This window comes from Oryzias melastigma, linkage group LG5, assembly GCF_002922805.2.
Source record: "Oryzias melastigma strain HK-1 linkage group LG5, ASM292280v2, whole genome shotgun sequence".
NCBI lineage: Eukaryota > Metazoa > Chordata > Actinopteri > Beloniformes > Adrianichthyidae > Oryzias > Oryzias melastigma.
The window spans coordinates 28,716,707-28,736,269 of record NC_050516.1 but is presented as its reverse complement, the minus strand read 5'-3'; the positions used below and the strand labels follow the sequence as shown (position 1 = coordinate 28,736,269).

General features: G+C 39.7%; 2 protein-coding genes across 2 annotated transcripts in view; both read right to left on the bottom strand.

The window, feature by feature from the left end:
* Positions 1–11,442, bottom strand: part of skib (v-ski avian sarcoma viral oncogene homolog b) — a 44,053-nt gene extending 32,611 nt beyond the window's left edge. The window contains exon 1 of the mRNA XM_024270380.2: positions 9,654–11,442. Coding sequence (XP_024126148.1) covers positions 9,654–10,547 — 894 coding nt within the window. The 5' untranslated portion in view covers positions 10,548–11,442. The remainder of the gene's footprint in view (positions 1–9,653) is intronic.
* A 3,147-nt stretch (positions 11,443–14,589) lies between these two features.
* The window catches only part of tmem51b (transmembrane protein 51b), an 8,383-nt gene continuing 3,409 nt past the window's right edge, over positions 14,590–19,563 (bottom strand). The window contains exons 2-3 of the mRNA XM_024269050.2: positions 18,608–19,013; positions 14,590–15,228 (exon numbers count right to left, since the gene is read on the bottom strand). Of these exons, the coding sequence (XP_024124818.1) occupies positions 14,796–15,228; positions 18,608–18,999 (825 nt within the window). The 5' untranslated portion in view covers positions 19,000–19,013 and the 3' untranslated portion in view covers positions 14,590–14,795. The remainder of the gene's footprint in view (positions 15,229–18,607; positions 19,014–19,563) is intronic.

Genomic DNA, 19,563 nt, shown 5'->3' with positions numbered 1-19,563 from the left:
AAAATAAGTCATATGATTGATTTTACGACAGGAACCTGTGGGCCAGTGGAAACTTGACCCACGGGCCGGACTCTGGACATGCCTGGCTTATGAGAGTATCAGTGTGGACTGGAGGCTTGCTGTTTAATTCGTCACTGGAGCATTGATGGTCTGGGAAATAAATCAGTGATTTTCTGACTGGGAGACATCTGAGCCACAACAGAACCGGAGGGAGAGGTTACGAGCCTTCCTCAGAGCCTGAATAGCCGCTTTGGGTTTTTTTTAGACGATGTGTGCGAAGCTATTTCCTTTTCTTGACGTTGGCTATGCACTTCTTAAGACACAAGGCTTTTAATAGTACTCTCATTATAGGATAAAGGGTAGGCCTGCTTTATTTCAGGTCATGGATGTGTGTGTCTTTGCTTGACAGCTAGAATAGAACTCTGCGCTTGTCAACGCCACAAGCACAAGAAAAGCAGGCTGGTGACAGTACGGGCAAACGTGCAACTATAAGACACCTGCAGAAAAGACAAAAAGGGGCCGAGTTGGTGGCTTACTGGGAGCTGCGAACCCTCCTCTTTACGCCTGTCTTTTTAAACAACAACCGACAAAGAAAGAGTTGAACCTGAGACTTGGGTGGGGCAGATGGCCAAATCTTTAGCGGAGTGTATTTGCAGAGATGCGGTGGGTTCTGGTTATTAACACGAGGTCACGCAGAGGGAAAAAGGTCTACCTGACCAGATGATGCTACGGCGAAGACTGACAGATCCCGGGGTGACTCTAATACTGAATAAATAAGGTTCCCTCTCTGCTCCAGAGTCTTGCTAAGACAGCTGTGCTGAATTCATTTGATACGGATGTCTGCTGACAATGCTGCACTGCTACATCTCTGCAAGAAAGCATGTTTGGCCGGTCTGAAGCTCACACAAGAGCTCGCAGTAGTTCAGGACATTAAAAAAAAGCAGTTAAGTTTTGAACTAAACTCACAAAAAAGTCATGTTTGGATAAATATTTGTTTGGAGTTGGAGCTTAGAGAGGCAGATGCTGAGATGCAATGCTCAGGTGGCACATCAAATACATAAGAGGATCGGCATTCTGTAATACCATAAAAAGACTCTCTGGTGCATTTACCAAGAAACGGAGGATGGTGATGAGGTCATTTTGACAAAGTATGCGGCCACTATGTCTCTCTCTCTATGGGTGGATGATGAGTATTCACCCTCGCAAAAGGAGACAAGCATCCCTCACATCACTGGAGAACAGTGAAACATGCTCAGATCACTGTATGTAGGCCACAGACTCGTGCAGCATGTGCTCACTACAGCGGAGGTGGAGATCTAAGTATAATACAGTGTGAGGGGGAGTGCAGTAGGAGATCTCAGCAGAGGACAGCAGGAGAGCCTGTGTCTGTACCTCTGTGCGTGTGTCCTACAAGGTCAAGGAGGCATCAGAGTGAGGAGGTGACAGACGGTTGAGGAGGGTGTCAGTCAGGATGGTCTCGGGTGATGGAGAGGAGGGCTTTACACAGATCTGGCCTTTTGGGAAATGTGCTGCAGAGTGGAGAAGGAGGAGGAGGAGGTAGGAAGGCAGGTAGGAGGAAGAGGAGTGCTCGGGTCACAGTGAAAGAAGATGGCAGTGACTGGAGGAGTGGGAGGTCTCTGACCTGTAACAACTCTTTGCACCGTGAGGTCTGTGCGTGTGCACATGTGTGTGTGTTCTGGCGCACTTCTTTGAGCCCATCAGCCACAGAGCATGAAGTTCTTATTTAGCACAGGAAGAGCAGCTCTGCTTAGCAACCACAGGCGCCCTCCAATCACAGGCGCAGAGAGCAGACTCTGACTGAGGATGATTCCTTTTGGAGTGAGTGTGGAGTCTGACGGAGGCCTAAAAATGCTGCGGTCCAGACCTACCCACATGCAGAAAGATACTCGAAATTGATTTGGACTTGAACTCTGAGCCAAAACCCAGAGACAAAAGTGCACTCGTCCCCCACTGTGTCTCCCCCGCATCTCCCAAACTCAGCAGCAAATTCAAAGTTAATCTAAACCATCCTAATCCTGAAATAAAATATGCATATCCCACACAGCAACGGCATGGTACAAATCCTTGAAGCCTTCTGTTTTTTTTTGTTTTTTTTCTTTCTCAACCCAAGTGAACCGACCGAACCTCAACTCGTCTGATCTGTTAGCCGTCCTATCAAAACAGGAGGCATGACCAAGTTTGGCCCAAATATTGTCTGAACACTGAGCAGTCTGTTTGGTTTACTTGTGTGAGCTAATCCTCCTGATAGCTTTGAAGGTGTTTGGTGGGCGGATTGTAGGCGAGAGCAGCATGCCGATTTGTCATATGGCACCAGCAGGGCCTACTTCTGCTCTGGCTGGAGCTCCATTAGCACATCTCCAATGTGGTCTAACAGTTCCGCGGAGCTGCAGGCCGAAAATGTAAAGGGGACAAATATCGCACTTGTCGGTTCAGCACCTGCAAATGGTATGTGGTACCGAACAATTAGCATTCAAATGCTAATTGTCAAATTCCAGAAGGGACTCGCTACAAACTGTGACGTCTGATCTGTACTGGGTTTCTGATGTAGTCGTCTACGGAAGATGGCAGTTCTGATGTGGTCTCTGCATTCCAGGAGTTATGTGGGATTATCAGACTTTAAAGCCCCCTGAGTGCAGCAGCTTAGTAGCTCAGCGAGCAGCAGATGCAGACTCCAGGATTTCCTGTCTATGCAGCAGATGGGTCTGACTCTTAATCACAGAGCTGGAAATCAGGAGGTGATCGAGGAGGAATTGATGATGATTGTGGAATAACACAAACTCAATACGGGCATCTGTTCTGCCACCGACAGCCCAACAGACAAGCTAACTCCTCGACACTGATCATCATCCTCCCTCGCTCCTTGAGTTATACAAGGACTCCTTCACACGTTGGAGCTATGATGCTGTGTCACCGAGGCTTAGAGAGCAGCAAAACGCCGTCCACGTGAACGGATCACAGACGCAATCCGGCTAGACGGAACAGCCGAAATACCTGAAACGCCTCCCATGTTTTGTCTGAATTCCTCGCCGCCATGAATGTTTAATTTCCTGACTCGTTTGCATAAACAAAAGAACAACGAATAAAGAAAAGCTTTTAAATAACTGTTTCATATGTTCTACCTTTTTTTTAAGTACATTTATTTTAGAAGTCAAATTTAATTGTGCTTGACCGCAGCTTTTACATTCAAATTGATCCAACCAGACAAATAGCTGAACGAGAAACGCTTTCATTTTCAATCTCTGGGAAATTCCCTGGGATGAGTGTTGGAACCACTGCTTGGATTTTACATATGTTGATCAAAATGTGGCAAATTTACGCGATACGACGAGAACAAAACAATCAACACAGGAGAGCTGAGGGTCAAACAAAGCTCAATATAGTTTTAAATGACTTCAATAAAAATTCTGCGTTAGATTTCCTAACATGTCACTTTGGATTTTGACCTTTACCGATGTAGAAAATGTGTTTAATCTTGAGTGCTGACTCATCTCCCACCCGGTCACTGAAACTCTTTTCTTTTTTCAATGAAACTCCTAAAAGATTTAGTTTTCACTTGTTATTTTGTGATATATTTAAGCAGTAAGTATGTCATTTTTATGGGTAGAATACATTTTGTTTCTGTAACTTTGTCAATAAAGCATCAAAATGTTTTAACCCCTTAATTAGTGTGGGGAATATTTTGTGTGAGCGATAGAAAAGTGTCTATCGTGCCATTTTAATTTGTTTTTATTGCTGAATTCATGTACAAAAAATGGCTTTCCTACTAAGAAATGTGAAACTGAAAATTGTTTCTCATTTATGACGATTTAGTTACAAGTGACTTGAAAAAATAGTCAGAGAAAAGTAAGTAATGACATTTTTTTCCATTTTTTTTGAAAAAATATACTTTATTGTGGTATATCGTGATTTATATCATTATTGTGATATAAAATATTTATATCATGATATACAATTTTGTTCCATATCGCGCAGCACTATTGTAAACTGTTTAAACTAGTAATAGGCGACATGATGATACATATTATGTGGGCGATCTAAAAATCTTTCATCTCATTTCTCTTCTATCATTTTTATTTGCTTATTTTTATTGCTGAACTTTCGTACTAAAATGTGTTTTCCTACTAAAAGACTTGAAAGTAAAAAAAATGTTTCTCATTTGTGACAATTCAGTTACATGTTACTTGGAAAAAAAAGGTCAGAGAAAAGTACGTTTTTGTCAATTTTTCAGAGAATAACTAAAAAATATATATTTTTATGGTTTATTGTGATATATTGATATATTGTTATTTTGATATAATTCATATCACGATATACCATTTTTTCCATATTGCCCAGCACTACCCTTAATGCCACAAACTACTGTAGCTCCAAAATTACCTAAAAGTCTACTTAAAAGCAAAAACAAAAGTATTTTTTTAAATATAAAAGCAAATAAACTCAAGCATTAAAGGGTTAGGAAATATAAATGTATCAAACCAGATCCGATCTTTTCCGTTGACTTTTTAGAGATATAAGTACATAAAAAACTATAATAATTGTGGTATTTTTCCATCCCTTTTCTCTGCGACAGGCTCCAATCTGTCTTTCAGCTTCCGACCAACGGAGCGGCGTCGCAGCAGATTCATAATTTAGCCCCCCGAGAGAGGCTGGAGGTTACAGACCTGTCCATGCAGCGCCCACAAAAAACACGGCACTAACAAAGAGACTCTGCTGCACTTCACAGCCTCTGAAAGCCTGGCCTTCAAACAAAGGAGGCGGCAGGTCTTTAGCACACATTACCCATGAGAGAGCCCCAGCTGACAACCTTTTAACATGGGGTCATCGCTGGCAGAATGAAGGCCACAACCCCTGGGATCTCCTGACACCCCCTTCGCCGCAGCACAACACTCTGGCCAGCAGTCGGGGCTGACTGGAGGGGGGGTCGATTGGACTCTGCTGACTTAACTCATCCTTGGAAGAGGAAAGTCGAAATGATAAATAGTGTAAAATCACAAGTTTTGGTTGAAACTAAAATAAAAGCTGAATGTGAATGTTGCAGCAGGTGGGGTTGATGCTTTTGTGTGTGGGCTGGGTCACGCAGACCCATCAAGGACCAAAGAGATGAGCAATGTCAGCTTGCAGGACTTAGAAGAGGTCAGCAGACAGATGGGAATGGAAATGAGCCTGCAGTGAGCTCATTTTAATCTGGCTCATACAGCTGATCCAGATTGCCTGTTTACATGCAAACACACGTGTATACTTGATATACATAAAGGCACACACACAGAAAAATAATAGGTAGGAGGTGCTGAGAATCAACTTCTTTCCATTCACATAAAACATAAAAAAAAAAATCACGTTACACTATTATTTAACCTTCAACTCGCCGGTTTACTTCAGGTCTGAGGCTAATTGCGTGGAGTGAGGAGAACAATGGGATGGAATGGCATAAATTGGCCTCACTTGATTGGTTTTAATATCCATTCCATTATTGCGGGTCCATGCTGTTCTCCAGAGCCTCCTTCTACTTTTGACTCAGAGTCATGATTGATCGCAGTGCCCCCACTTCTTGAGGATTTTGTTTTTTTACACTTTAATACTCAGAGGTATTTGACTTTGACCAGAAAGATTTTTTTTCAGCTCCAATCCTCTTTCTCGAAGATTTCCATGGTAATCAGAAAAGTTAATATGTGAATGAATACAAGGTCAGCACACTGGAGCAAGTCATTTGAATACGACTTAACATTTAAATACTTTTTTACATTTTACAGTGGAGCAAAAAATAAAAAACTAAACCGATAAAGCAATGTTTTATTGGAAATAGAAGCCAGTATATTTCCCCATCCTTTATCCAGAAGCCATCTGGCCAGTGGACTGGACACAACAGCACGTGATTGGATGGTGTGAAAAGAATGGGGGTTGGCTGGGTCATTGTCTTTGGGGAAAGGTCAGAGGTCATGGCCCCTTGACAACACATGTCAAGGCCTGGCTCACACACCTTACATCTTCTGAATGGGAGAGTCTGTGGTGTCCCCTCTGCAATCGTCCACACATTAAGCAAACAGCTAAACCACCAAATGTTGGTGTTTGAACCGCATTGCATCTTTAATATATATACATTAATGCGATTCATTTACCTAAAATGTATCCAGAAGCTAAAACTTCCACCAGAGTGACTCAGACATAAAAACATGAAACTGAACAGTGAAGTTATCCAGATTCCTTGTGCGTCTTGCAAAAATGTAAAATTAAATATGTGGACAAACATCTTAACATGAATTAATGGTAGGGCTGCCATGATTAGTCGACGATTGATCAACTACTGAAATAGTTGACAGCTAATTTATAGGGTTGTAAACATTAACACAATAACTCACATGATTTATAAAAAAAGAATTAACATGTTAATATGTATTAACGCAAATTAATCAAAGAAAGGGTCTTTCGCATTAACTCGGTGGTTCAGGATTCCACGGTGTGCGTTAAAAACATTTTGTCGTGCATTATCCCGCTTATAGTTTGCAAAAGAAATACATTCAATCATTTTTTAGTACTTTATTCTTGATATTTTTATGGTTTAGATCACTTTGTCACAATAAGCGGGCTATTTGCCATTTTGTACAAATACATTCTACTTAGTAAAACATCCCAATTAATCGTGATTCATCCCAACACAAAAGTGCGATTAATCAGATATTTTTAATGTAATTTATTGACGGCAGTAATTCAAAATAAATGTTCTAAATGTAGAGTTCCATGTGTGATTTCATCATGTGATTATTTGCAGGTAATGAGAGGTCGGCAAATACTGGGACTAAAAAAAAAATTATAGCGATTAATCGCGATTAATTTTCCCCACGTTTGCGATTAATTAGTTAATTTTTTTTAAATCGATTCCCGGCCCTACTAATGTAATAGTCGATTATTTATTTATCATTTATAGGTCAGTAGTGATGACACAGGAAGTTCTAGGAAGACTCGGGTTTCAAAACAACATGCTAACGGAGCTTGAAAGTGAGAAACAAAAAAAGTAAAAGAAAAAAAAGTGTCTGGACGGCAGAACTTATGTTCCACAGAAGCACTATGATGATGCTTTAACATCTGAAGAGGAAGCATGTTGTGTCTGGGTATGATGACGTTCACGAGGGATCGACTTTTGGCTAAGCTAAGCTAACATTAGCGCAAACAGAGAGCTCAAAAAGATGATCGTCTATAATGGTGGTGTCTTTTCCCCACACTGTCAAGGCTAGCTAAATGTTTTCTGTGCATCCTCGACCCCATTGAAGAGAAATTTCTCTCCTGAAGGGAACATCTGCTCTCAAAAGTCTTTCTACAGACATGTAGAAATGCTAACTTTCCCTATGCCTATTGAGATTTGATCAAAAACCATCACCTATAATGAACGCTGATCCCTAACTTTTGACGACGGCGTATCTGCACGCCAGGAGGGAGTCTAGACAGATGATACAAGCAGACAAGGTAACCTGTCTCTTATTAATAAAACACCCTGACATAAGAGAGAGACTGTGGCAGGCCGATAACATTGTGTCTTCATTTCACGGGTAAGCTGAGCCAGACGCAGCCTGTGAGTCCCGGTCCGGCCTTTCAGCAGCTTGGCCTGTCAGGCTGATGTATGGGAGAGTGCTGGTGTGCAGCTCCCCGAGGACCCGGCCTGTCTGCTAACTGGGACACGACTGACAGTGAACTGCAGCCAATATGCACTGCCCCCTTTGCCAATCTGCCTCCATGATGCACACTTTGTCACACACATGGTCTATCAGGGCAGAACTCCACATTGTAAGGACATGAGTGACTTTCAAACTAGGGGTGTGTCCAAATATTGATTTTAGGATATATCGCGATATTTCGTCCTGTGATTGATTCTCGATGGGTTCTCACCAAGTATCGATCTTTTATTTTTGTTTAAAGAGGCTGTAAAACGTTATATTTGTAATATTTGCTACTTGAAGTACTCAATTTTTATTCTGTTGTTTACAACAATTTTGCACTAAGTTCATGTTAACTTTTACAGATAATTCCAATTTAATTGTTGTCAATGCTAAGCGAAGACATAGTATTACTGATTTACAAAAAGGTTTCTAATACTTGCTGCACAAAATAAGACAAGTTGTTTATTGTGATTGAGTTCAATATAAAAAATGAATAGGGATATATTTCCCCAGAAAATGAGTATTTCTATATAATGTGAGTTATTAAAGATGATTTTTACCAATTATCGCAATATCGCGATATTATGAGTCATCTATCACATTGTATCATGAGTCCATGATTAGTCTACTAATAAAATAGTCGATAAATTTAATAGTCGATTAGTCGCTACTTTATATTAAATGGAATCAGAGTGTAATAAAGTATAAAGTTAGTATGGCATTCTGTTAGCTTTTTGGACTATTTTGGCATTTATTAACGTTTTTTAAGCTATTTTGTAGTTCAGCTAATATTTCAGCCGCATGCTAGCTGTTTTGGCTAATTTAGGATTTTTTTCTGTTTTTTTAGGCTAATTTAAAGATTAGCTAATAATTTAGCTGCATGCTAGCTGTTCTGGCTAATTTAGTTTTTTTCAGGTTTTAGGCTATTTTGAAGATTAGCTAATATTTCAGATGCATGCTAACAGTTTTTGCTAATTTAGGATTTTTTCTGTTTTTTAGGCTAATTTAAAGATTAGCTAATATTTCAGCTGCATGCTAGCTGTTTTGGCTAATTTAGGATTTGTTTTCAGTTTTGAGGCTATTTTGGAGTTTAGCTAATATTTCAGCTGCATTCTAAGTGTTTTGGCTCATTTAGGCTTTTTAGGCTAATTTGGCATTTAACTAACATTTTAGCTGGCTATCTGCTTCAGCATTTTTTGCTATCAACTTCAGCATTTTCAGCTGTCAGCATTAGCATCTTCAGCGGTCAAATTCAGCTTAATAATTCACACGAGCATTATCGCAGCTAATGCTATATATCTAGTTTTTAGTTAATTTAAAGTAATGATAGTTCAGATGTGTGCTTTACATCCTCTTTGCGAATGACCCGATTAATCGGAAAAAATAATCAATGATTAGTCGACTATTAAAATAATCGTTTGTGACAGCACTAATCGTCAGTGATTCCCAACCTTATCTCAAACCATCCATCAAGAAATGCTGACTTAGGAAGACATCAGGTGCAATACTTAAAAATAAAAACATTTGATGGGAAAACAAGTTACATAAACGGGCAGGAAAACTTGGAAAAAAGGAAGCATTTCCTTTTTGGAGTTTTGCCCTCACTTTAGGAACTTTTTTTCCCTTTTTTCTGGAGGATGCAGCCTTCCCTTCATGAGACATTTCCTGGCTCGTGTGGGGAGTGGAGCAGCGCCATGGTGATGCATGCAGAGATCCACTCATTATCAGAGTCCCACATAACAGCTGCTCTGTGACGAAGAAGCAGCCACCTCCTCTTCTGGCCCTGAGCTTCTCTGACCCACGCGAGCAGCCACAACCCCCTCCATCTCACACATTTCCATATCCCAAATGTCATGAAACCCCTTCCTGCCCCCCCATCACCTTTCTCACACTCATAAAATCTATCATGGAGTTGCTTCATCGGGATGCCCTCAACCCTGAGGAGGGGTCACGTGATGGGGTGAAAGAATTGAAAAGACTTACTCTGCATTGTTTACTGGTCAGTTTCCCACTTGGGTCAAATTTTCCTTTCAACTCTTTGAGCAGTTGCTCCAGGTGACTTTTCTCCTCCTTGTCGGTGTAGTCCGGGTCTAACAGGACATAAACCCGCCAGTTGGAGGAGTCGAACCCCCAGTGGACTGTCCGGTTCTCCAGCCTCTTGTGGCTGTGGACCACAAACTTGTGCGGGGGGAACATGAGTCTGCAGTCCATGCACTGGATGCAGGCGGCGGCCGGGCTGCTGTACAGTTCCGGCACAAACAAGCCTTTGCAGCGGCCGAAGCACTCGTGGTAGACTTTGAAGCTCCTCTCCGTGCGCTCCAGCTCCAGGGAGCCCAGGTCCTTGTTGCAGTGGGGCGGGTAGGTGCCGCCGTAGATCAGCGCGTTGCAGAGGCGCTCCGCGTCCGTCTGCGTGATCAGCCCGCAGGAGGGCGCGGAGAACGGCAGGATGCCCACCACCTTCAGGATCTCCAGCTGGTCCGCGGTGCACCGGGAGCAGTAGATGTGCAGGTCGTCGCACACGGAGTTGATCTGCTGGAGGGAGAAATCCCTCAGCACGCTGTTGAGGATCTGCGGCAGGCACAGCCGCTTCTCCCCGCCGACCACGAAGCAGGAGATGGGCTCCCGCTCCAGCACCGTCTCGCAGCGCTCCGTGGAGCGGTCGGAGGGGATGAAAAGTGGCCCGGACATCACCGGCGGGGTCTGAGCCGGCAGCGAGAGCACGATCTCCGCCGATTTGCCATCTTTCCCGAAGAGCGAGTCCTGGTGCCACCGCGCGGAGAACGCCGCGGGGCCGCCGAGCGAGCGCATGGAGCTGAGGTGAAACTGCTTCAGAGTTTGCTGAAGTCCGGGATGGGGCTGGAAGCTGGCGCCCTCCATGTTGTCTTGGCCGGAGAAGGGAGTTCAAAACTCAAAATGAAAGAAGAAATTAAATTATCGGAACGGGCGTCAGCATCCGGCGGCAGCGCGCCTTCCCATGTCTGCAGAAAAGCTTCTGCGCGTCAAGCGGCTGCAATCACAGGGGCGCTTCCCAAAAATACGCGCAAAGAAAGTCGCCAAAAAACTCCAACCCGTTCGGTCCGACGTCCGCTCCCCGATCTGCCAGCTCTGTTTCAGTCTTCCTGCGGTTTTACGCACTCCGAATGTGCGCCCGAAATAAGCTCGGTCTGCTCTGTCTGGCGCACAAGTCTGACTCCCTACTCACTCGCTCAGTGTGCGAGTCTCTCCCTCTCTGTTTGTTTGTGTCTGGTTCAGTCATTGAATCCCGGCCAGGAATGTGACTGACTCCCCGGGCTGGCTGTTCCCTCAGCCAGCTGTTCCTCCCTCTGTTACAGGGCAGCTGCACAAAGAAAAAAAAAGCCTTTCTGAGCCGAGGCGAGGGTGGAGCTGTGGAGAAAGAAGTTGATCCTGAGGATATAAACACAAACTCTCCACCTCCAGCGTAGAAACTCCACACATTTGCCCACTTNAAAAAAAAAAAAAAAGAAGAAAATCCATCCGCATTCCACACTTAAAACAGCTCCAATTGTTTATTAATTGCGAACTCTTTGGATCTAAAGAGCGCATTAAGAATTACAGCAGATCAATACTGACCACAGCACTTATATTAATGTCCAGATTATAGGATGTCTAGCACACATCTAATTAATTCATGAGTTGATTTACACAAGCCTATAGTTCCAGATCCGCTCTGGCCTTCTAGAAACCTCTGTGTGCAGCCCAAACACAGAGCTTCCTGTCTGTTTTTAATTGTTTCATTGTGCAGGGCTGGTGCTGTTCAGCCGCACGTGTGTTCAGGCAGAGCAGGAGTGTGGTGGGTCCTCCACCACTCAAGTTACTTTGAGATATTCAAAGCTGTTTGAAATGTATACATCTGGAAAGATACATAAATAAACGCACAAATCAATAGAGGAGCTTCATCATGACTGAAGAGAATCCCAGAAAAAAAGTAGACTAAATAATAATGAGAGCATCACCACATCTCAGAAGTTTTATTGAACTTTATAAATGCCACTTTAGATGTTTAATAATATAAAAAACATATTATCATCTATAAATATCATTTTTTTTAATGAAATGTTGTATTTTCTGATCACCAAAGCTCACTTTTACAAAAGCAAAGCTTAAATTTTCAATTAAAAATGCATTACTTATTACAGTCTCATTTGTTATTCCCCAACTAGAACTCACACCATCTTATCTCATTGGGTTTGTATGGAGCTAAATTACGGCCAATATTATTTGAAACCTAAATAAAACAAACTGAAAAAAAATATTAGTGTTTGGCCAAAAATATTATAAAATCTCAAAAACTTTTTGCTTTTCTAAAATAAACTTAATTATTTTCATCTTCAAATGTTCCTTTTTTTAGGTTTCAAAACTCAAATGATTTTTTTTTCAGATTTGACAACAAAAGAAAAAAATAGTTAAAAAGGAGAAAAAAATGATTTCAAACTGAAAAAAAAGTTCTGAAATTGAAAATTTGAGTTTTAAAACCTAAAAAATAGAACATTTGAAGATATATAGAATATTTTGGCTCCATAAATAGTGTTGGAAATAGCTCTTCCTTTGATTTTCTTCTAGTTTTTACTCTGTCATTCCAAAGGGCACAAATTAGATATTGGTACAGATCAGAAGTTTACTGGAAAAAAAACGAAAGAGGTGATCATAATAATAATTAAGGATAATCAGTGATACATTTTTCTAATTTACGACCACTGGGGCATTCTATGGAGCTAAATTTAGTCCAATTTTATTTGAAACCCAAGTAAAATCAATTGAAAAAGTATTGGTGTTTGGCCATAAAAAGTGTAAAATGTAAAAAAAAAAAATGCTATTGCAAAATAAACTTAATTGTTTTCAACTTCAAATGCTCTGTTTTTATGTTTCAAAACTAAAAATTTCAAAACATTTTTTCAGAACAAAATCTTTTTTTTCACTTTCAACTTTTTTTTTTTTTCGAATCTGAAGAATAGAAATTTTGAGATTTGTTTCAATCGGGTTTCAAATAATACTGGCCCCAATTTAGTTCCATAGCTTTGGATCAAGACTCATGTTTTTGAAAAACAAGGTGGTCTGCATTTCTTAATTACATTCCAATTAAGACTGTATCGATTCATCGATTTATATTGTTACGACACAACCAGATTCATCTATCTGCGGCCAGTTGTTCATCGAATCGACTTATAACATTAAAAATCATTTCAAAATTAAATGAATCACTTATTGTCAATATTGGAACATAAAATATTATTTGGATTGAGGATTCTTTAAGTTTATTTTACTATAACGTAAAAACGACCAGTGGCCAACACACACGTGATGCAGAAAAAAATGATCAACCATCATCACAGTCCAATATTTTCAAAGTCATGTGATCATACAGAGTCATAAAATGTTCTAATAATGTTCCCCTTGAATGATTTGGTCTTTATCTCTCTCTTTTTTATTTTTATATATTTTTTTTAAATATATTTTAATTAAAAAAATGATTTTTTCTCTGACACACTGGTGGAAGTTTAAGCTAAAGATGTCCTGGATCCATTTTAGGTCAGTGAATCTGATGGTTCAAAATGAACCAATCGTCTATAAATCATATCAACAACCACAAACTATGATAATAATCCTTAAATCGATTTTTACTCTCCTAATTCCCATGTTTTTGCAGTAAAGTCTGTACAAAGTGGTTTTGACTAACCCAGAGATCGTCTATAGCTGCAGAGGAAGTCCAGTTCACTCTTTTCACCAATAGAGGGCGCTAAAGGTAAAGCTGATTGATTTGAAATGGTTACAATAATGTTTTAGTTTTTGGAAGTCTGCTGGTTTGGATCTCTGCTGTGAGAAATGATCGAGAAACCCCTGACCTTTTTTTTGTTTTTTTATGTTTTTAATTTTTTGTTTTTATGTTTGGCACTTTGAGCTGCCTCAGAGAATGAAAGGCGCTTTTAAAATAAAGATTGATTTTATTGAGAATGCTGGCCCACAGATAAATCTTTTTGAAGTTTTTGTACTTATTTTCTTGATTATTTTATAGCCTTTATACTTTTAAATTCTTGTAATAAATAAAAAAAAGTCATCAGTCGAGCACTGAACCACACTGACATAACCACAGTGTAAGGAGACTTATTTGCATCTTTTTCAACAAATCAAAGCAACACAAATGAAGAGACATAATTTAAAAAAAATAAGGTATTAGTTTTATTTTGTGTTTTAATGATATTTTCTTTTAATTTCCTGTAAAAAATAATTTATAGTAATAAATACATTTGAAAAAAAAAACTTTTTTAGTCCTGAAATAGAAGTTAATCAATCACAGTGGTATAAAACCAACTTAACTTTGGTTTACTTTATTCAAAAAATATTGTTAAAATTTCTTTCAAAGTATTTATACTCACCATAGACATATGTTAACACATGAAGACATTAAACCCATTAAACCAAGCAAAAAAACGACCATAATTCTTCTTCGCTTAACTAATTAACCCACATTGACTTTAGAATTGTTGAATTGAGAGTTGAAACTTAAAACACAATTATTTTTTTTTGTTTCTAAAGCAGATTTTTTTACTTCCCTGCATGCATGCACCTGTTAAAGGGACGTCTTTAGTCCTGAACAGGAAGCATTCCCTCCAAAATAAAATATGGAAAAAGACAGATAAGTCGTTAAAAGTATGTTTCAAAATGGAAAAAGCTATTAAAATGCCAATGTCTAACTCAAGACTTCTAAAAACCACAAATAATTCCTATTTTTCTCTTTGGATGATGAAATATGAGATAAAAATGTTCAAACTATGAAAACTAAAGGCTAATTCCTGAAATATTGATATAAACTTAAATAAATCTGGGAGAGCCTCTGATATAATGAAAGTCATTAAAACACCTAAAAAAATAAAACTCATTTAAAAACAGATCCTGATACACATTAATAAGACATTTAGACAAATTTAATAGTCAGATCACAAGTTTCTACACAAAACATTTCGATAAAACTGGAGTTTCAAAGCGTCTGCTCGGCCTCCGTCATGCAGAACCGAGCTGCACGTCTGAAAACTGTCTTTCAAACTCCTCATCAGTTCTTAAAATCTGTTTCTTTAGATCTATGACTAAAACGAGAGGTTAGAATCGCTCCTACTGTAACTCGGGCATTTTATTCTCATACTGGGGGGGTGGAGTGATGGGCTCGATTGTCACTGGGTTCTGCGTGGGGGTGCGGATCTGGAGGCGGAGCTCCTTCAGATGCAGTTTGTCCGACTTGATTCTCCTCACTCGGAGGGGCCGCAGTATCCGGCTGGCCCGGCTGGAGCTGCGGGTGGGCAGACTGGGGTTCGCCGTGAGGGTGGCGTGCGCGTCCTGATCGGAGGCGGGCTGTGCCGGCGTGGAATCAGCGGGAGGGGGGTTCTCCGTTAGATCCCTGCCCTCGTTTTCCACGGCGGCGATGATGTCCTCGTAGGACGGCAGCTGCGAGGTGCTCTGTCGAAGGTTACTCTGGCGGACGGGGAAGTTGTTGCTTCCGACGACTTCGTCGTAACTCGGCACGCTGTACGCGTTTGAGTCGACAGCTCTGGAGAAGGAGAAGAGGTGATGGAGGACATGAGTAAAGAAAATTAAGATGAAAACATGCATTTCTGAGTACGTCTTCTAAAAATTCAGATTCTGTTCATTTAGATGAGAAAAGTGTTTTTTTTTTAGGGTGGTGAGAAAATGTATTTCTTAATGTCCTGCTATTGCAAGGACAGTTTTTTATTCACAAAAATACATTTTTGAAGACGAAACCACTTTTTAGTACTTTTAATAAAGAGCTTTTTTTTTTCTTCAGTCACTCGATTATATGGAAAAGAAAAAATGTCTTCAAATTACTTAGTTTTGTTAAGCAATATTAACTTAATAATGTTCTTCTGTTTTATTATTTTTCTTTTTCTTCCGTACATTTTTTGTCCACCTGTAACTTCTGAATACTTCATCCAATTTTTGGCATTCAAGTATCAAAATGTTCTGCAAGTTAAGGACATTACTGCTCTCTTCTGAAATCTCTTCTGCAACATTTTGTTTGTCAGCAATTAAACAAAATTGCTGCAATTTTCCCTATTAAAATGCATTTTGAAGGCTCTTCCGCAACTCCAAACCTTCTGCAGTCATAACTTCTGCATACTTTATGCTATTCTGGAAATTCAAACATGTACTTGTTCTGCTATTTGTGGACTTTTCTGCTGTTTTCAAACAATTCTGCAAATATTTATAGTTTTTGAAATTTCTGAAGCCTCTGTAGCAATTACACAATCAAACATATTTCCCCAGGAAATACAATTTTCTAGTTGTGGTTGTTGTTATGAGACCTAATTGTGAATAAAGTTCTGTAGGAAAAATACTTCTTTTCTCACATTGATGGAGACTAAAAAAGAAGAAAAGCAGATACAAAAAGCTTGTAGCTATTGCATAACGGCTACAAGCTCCCTGCTCTGCTCCATTCTGATGCATCCACTCACAGACAAATAGATCCATGAACGTCTTTATTATCCTCTTCTGAGCTGGAATCTGGATCAGAACTGCACAGCTCTGATATTGCTCGTCATTTTCGTTGCAGCGCAAATGTTAGGTTGGTGTTGTGAGAGGCTGTAAATTATCTGGACAGAATCTAAACAAAGGGATGATGGGAAATGAGTGCAGGTTATTCTGCGTCAACAGTCCCACCCACAACTCAGAAGAAAATATGTCATAGAAAATGACACAATTTTAAAAAGTTTTATCTAAAAACAGCATAATCCTATTTAAAAAACCACTGGGAACACAGTAGATCAGAGATGATTGGATTTGAACTTTAAGGTCAATGTTTGCAGTAAGTCATTACTGGTTTTTTTCTGAAACCAAGTGGCTTTACAAAGGAATTTAGAGTATTTTATTTACTCATTCCATGTTTTAATAATTGTCATATTACAGAATCACTGCCCAAAATGTTTTGTTTTAAGCAGCGAAACCATGAGATGTTTACAATTGGAATAAAGGCAAAATCCCTTCTCAGCTTGTGATCAGTCTTTGAGCATTTTAAATACTAAAGTAAATATCTAAGCTAAAATTTAAGCTATTTGTTTCTTATAACTGTGTTTTATCCTTTTATTTATTCTCCACAGTCATCACTCTGGTTCTGTTGTTGTAGGTAAAGTGAAGTCATTTTAACCTGATTTTCTTAAGGGAAGATTTTTTTGTTATTATTTTTAAGTACATAGCTTTATTTTTTTATTTTTATGGATTAAATTGGCCGAATATGAACTATATTAGTAATATTATTACACTATATCGCCCCTCAGCTATAATGAAAATGTTACATTTGCCACTTTACATGATCTTGTATCACAAAAAGTTATTTAAAATAATACAGCAGTCATGTAATCCAATAAAATAGACAAAAAATTAAATACAACCAACATTTCACTTGCTCACACTAAAAGCAGTTTAAACTAATCAGAAATAAACTTCTAGAATATCACAGAATTAATTATTTTCAGTTAATAGTATTGTTATCTTTTATAAACCCAGCCTATATTCCTACGTCCTTCTTTCCATTTTTTAGTGAATGGTAAATCAAGTAAAAGAGTGCATACCGCCACCTAGTGCACGGGAAGAGTTAAGCAGAGGTATTCCAGCTTGTTTAGGAGAAAGTCAGAATTCTCAAACAACTATCCTCCAACAGAATTAGTTACAGATTTCATAAAGAGATCTGAAGATTTCTACAGATCAACTTGAAAACAATTCCAGGGAAAAAAAAACACTAGAATTTATCCATTAAATTCTATTAAGTGACTATTTTTATTACCTTGTCTTACAATAGTTTAGCTCAGCATTTAAGGACTTTTTTTACTTAAGTAAAGCAAAACAAAAGATTTATATAAATAAATCAAGTTTTGGGGGAGTAGAGTTACAATGCATTAACATTTTTGGGGAGGATTAGCTTTATTTAGCAAATGTGAGAGAAGGCAGAGGAGAATAATAATGGCCATAAATTATTTATTACATTTATTATATAAAGTTTGTCATCTTCTCTACCCATAAGGAGCTCTGCTCTCTGATCCATTTAGATCTTAACGTACAACACATAAAGCCTTCGTCACATGAACGAGAATGCAAGTTGTGTGGATTCATGACGTATGGATGATGATGCCGTACGATGCCCTAACGCCACACTCTAGTCATGGTTGAGATGCACAAAATTCACAGTTTTAAGTAAAAACTCCAAAATGTTCTATTTTACAATTCATTTTCAATCAAAATGTAAGGAAATTTTTGTTTTTCCGTTCTCTTATGAGATGGAGTACCAAAACGCTTTGTGCATCTGCAAATTTTGTCAAATTTTCAGAATTTTGTGGCCCACAAGTCAAAAAATGTGCCCACCCCAGAGCTAGACTCCGTCTTAATAAAGGGTGACCAAACCCTAAACCAACTCTTTTGGTTGTTGACATCTATAAATGTGGCTTTAAAAGTGCCGTCTGCTGGTCATTGCCAAATTATTGACAAAATAAAAAACTTTTTTTATTCTTGAAAATACAGTCAAAAACCGTCTGTGCGCTGCCTCCTACAGGTTGAATCGGGGTACTACATCTGAATTTCTTGATCGGTTACGCTTTAACAACATGTCAGGTGAACAGCACTAATAAGTAGTGCTCAGGAATTTTGGAGGATTACAAAAGTGTAAAATGTACCTGCGTTTCATCTATTTCACCCTTACGTGTTCGCTAAGACTTGTTGCTTGCAGCGTACCCATAGATAAAAAATGTGCATGAACATTTTCAGTATACGGTCTCATCGATTGGTTTACGGCTTTGCCATCTCCTGCTGGTCACCTGCCTCATACAGTTTTACCCATTTTTTGCCTCAGATACCCTAAATTCTACCAGTAAAGGTAGTTAAGGATTAATCCTTTAGTGGATTTAGGATGACATGACACTCACTCAGTCTCAGCGTGTCCTGGCACGTGGCCCATCAAAGGGCCACCAGTTTCCACCGCCTGGTTACTGGCAGCCTGTGCTCTCCTCTTGCTCCTCAGACTTAGGCAAATAGACAAAAGCAACATGGCCAGCCCAACTCCGACCAGCACCAACGCCACGGACGACGACTGGGTGCGTTGTGCATCTCCAGGGTTAGGCTCCGGTTGGGTGCTGTTTCCTGCTGGAGCGGTGGTCGGATTCATGTCGGCGGGCATCACGGTCCACACTATCATGATGACACCCAGGGCGATCAGCCCCACTCCCAAAGCGCAAAGGGCATAGTGGGCTCCTGCACCCGAGCTGCCCGAGCGGCGGGGTCTGCTGTTGCCACCGCATATAGAACGGCTGGAACACATGCCTGCAACACAAGCTGGTACAAAGAGAGAGAAGGGAATGATCAGAACACAATGTCTGCATTTCAACTCAACAGTGTGAAACTTAAAGCTCATCTTTTGATCCATTTTAAAAGTGTTCCCAGTGGTATTTTAATGTATGATTGTGTCTTTTTTAGCCAAAATCACAAGTCTGAGTAACTTTCTAGACCAGAGGTCTGCAACCTGCAGCTCCAGATCCACATCACTCCATGGTGGCTCTTTGGCCAAACATAAAATAAGTCATGGAGACTGCTGACCCAAACATGTCGGCCGTCTGAGTCAGCAGCTCCCTGCTAACGGCGGCCAAACCAAAACTACCTAAAGAAAACAAACAAATAAAGCCTGGAAACTAAGACTACCAAAATCCAACCCTAACTAAAATAAGGAAACCCAGCAGTGTAAGACTGCTGGGGACAAAGAGGGAAAAGGGAACAAAAATAGATAAATAAAAAGTAAAGCAAAATAAAAAAAAATTATTTGAGCTTATGCCAAACGTTTAAAATAAATAAATAAATAAATACAATTTCGAAAAATGCTCAGTTCTTT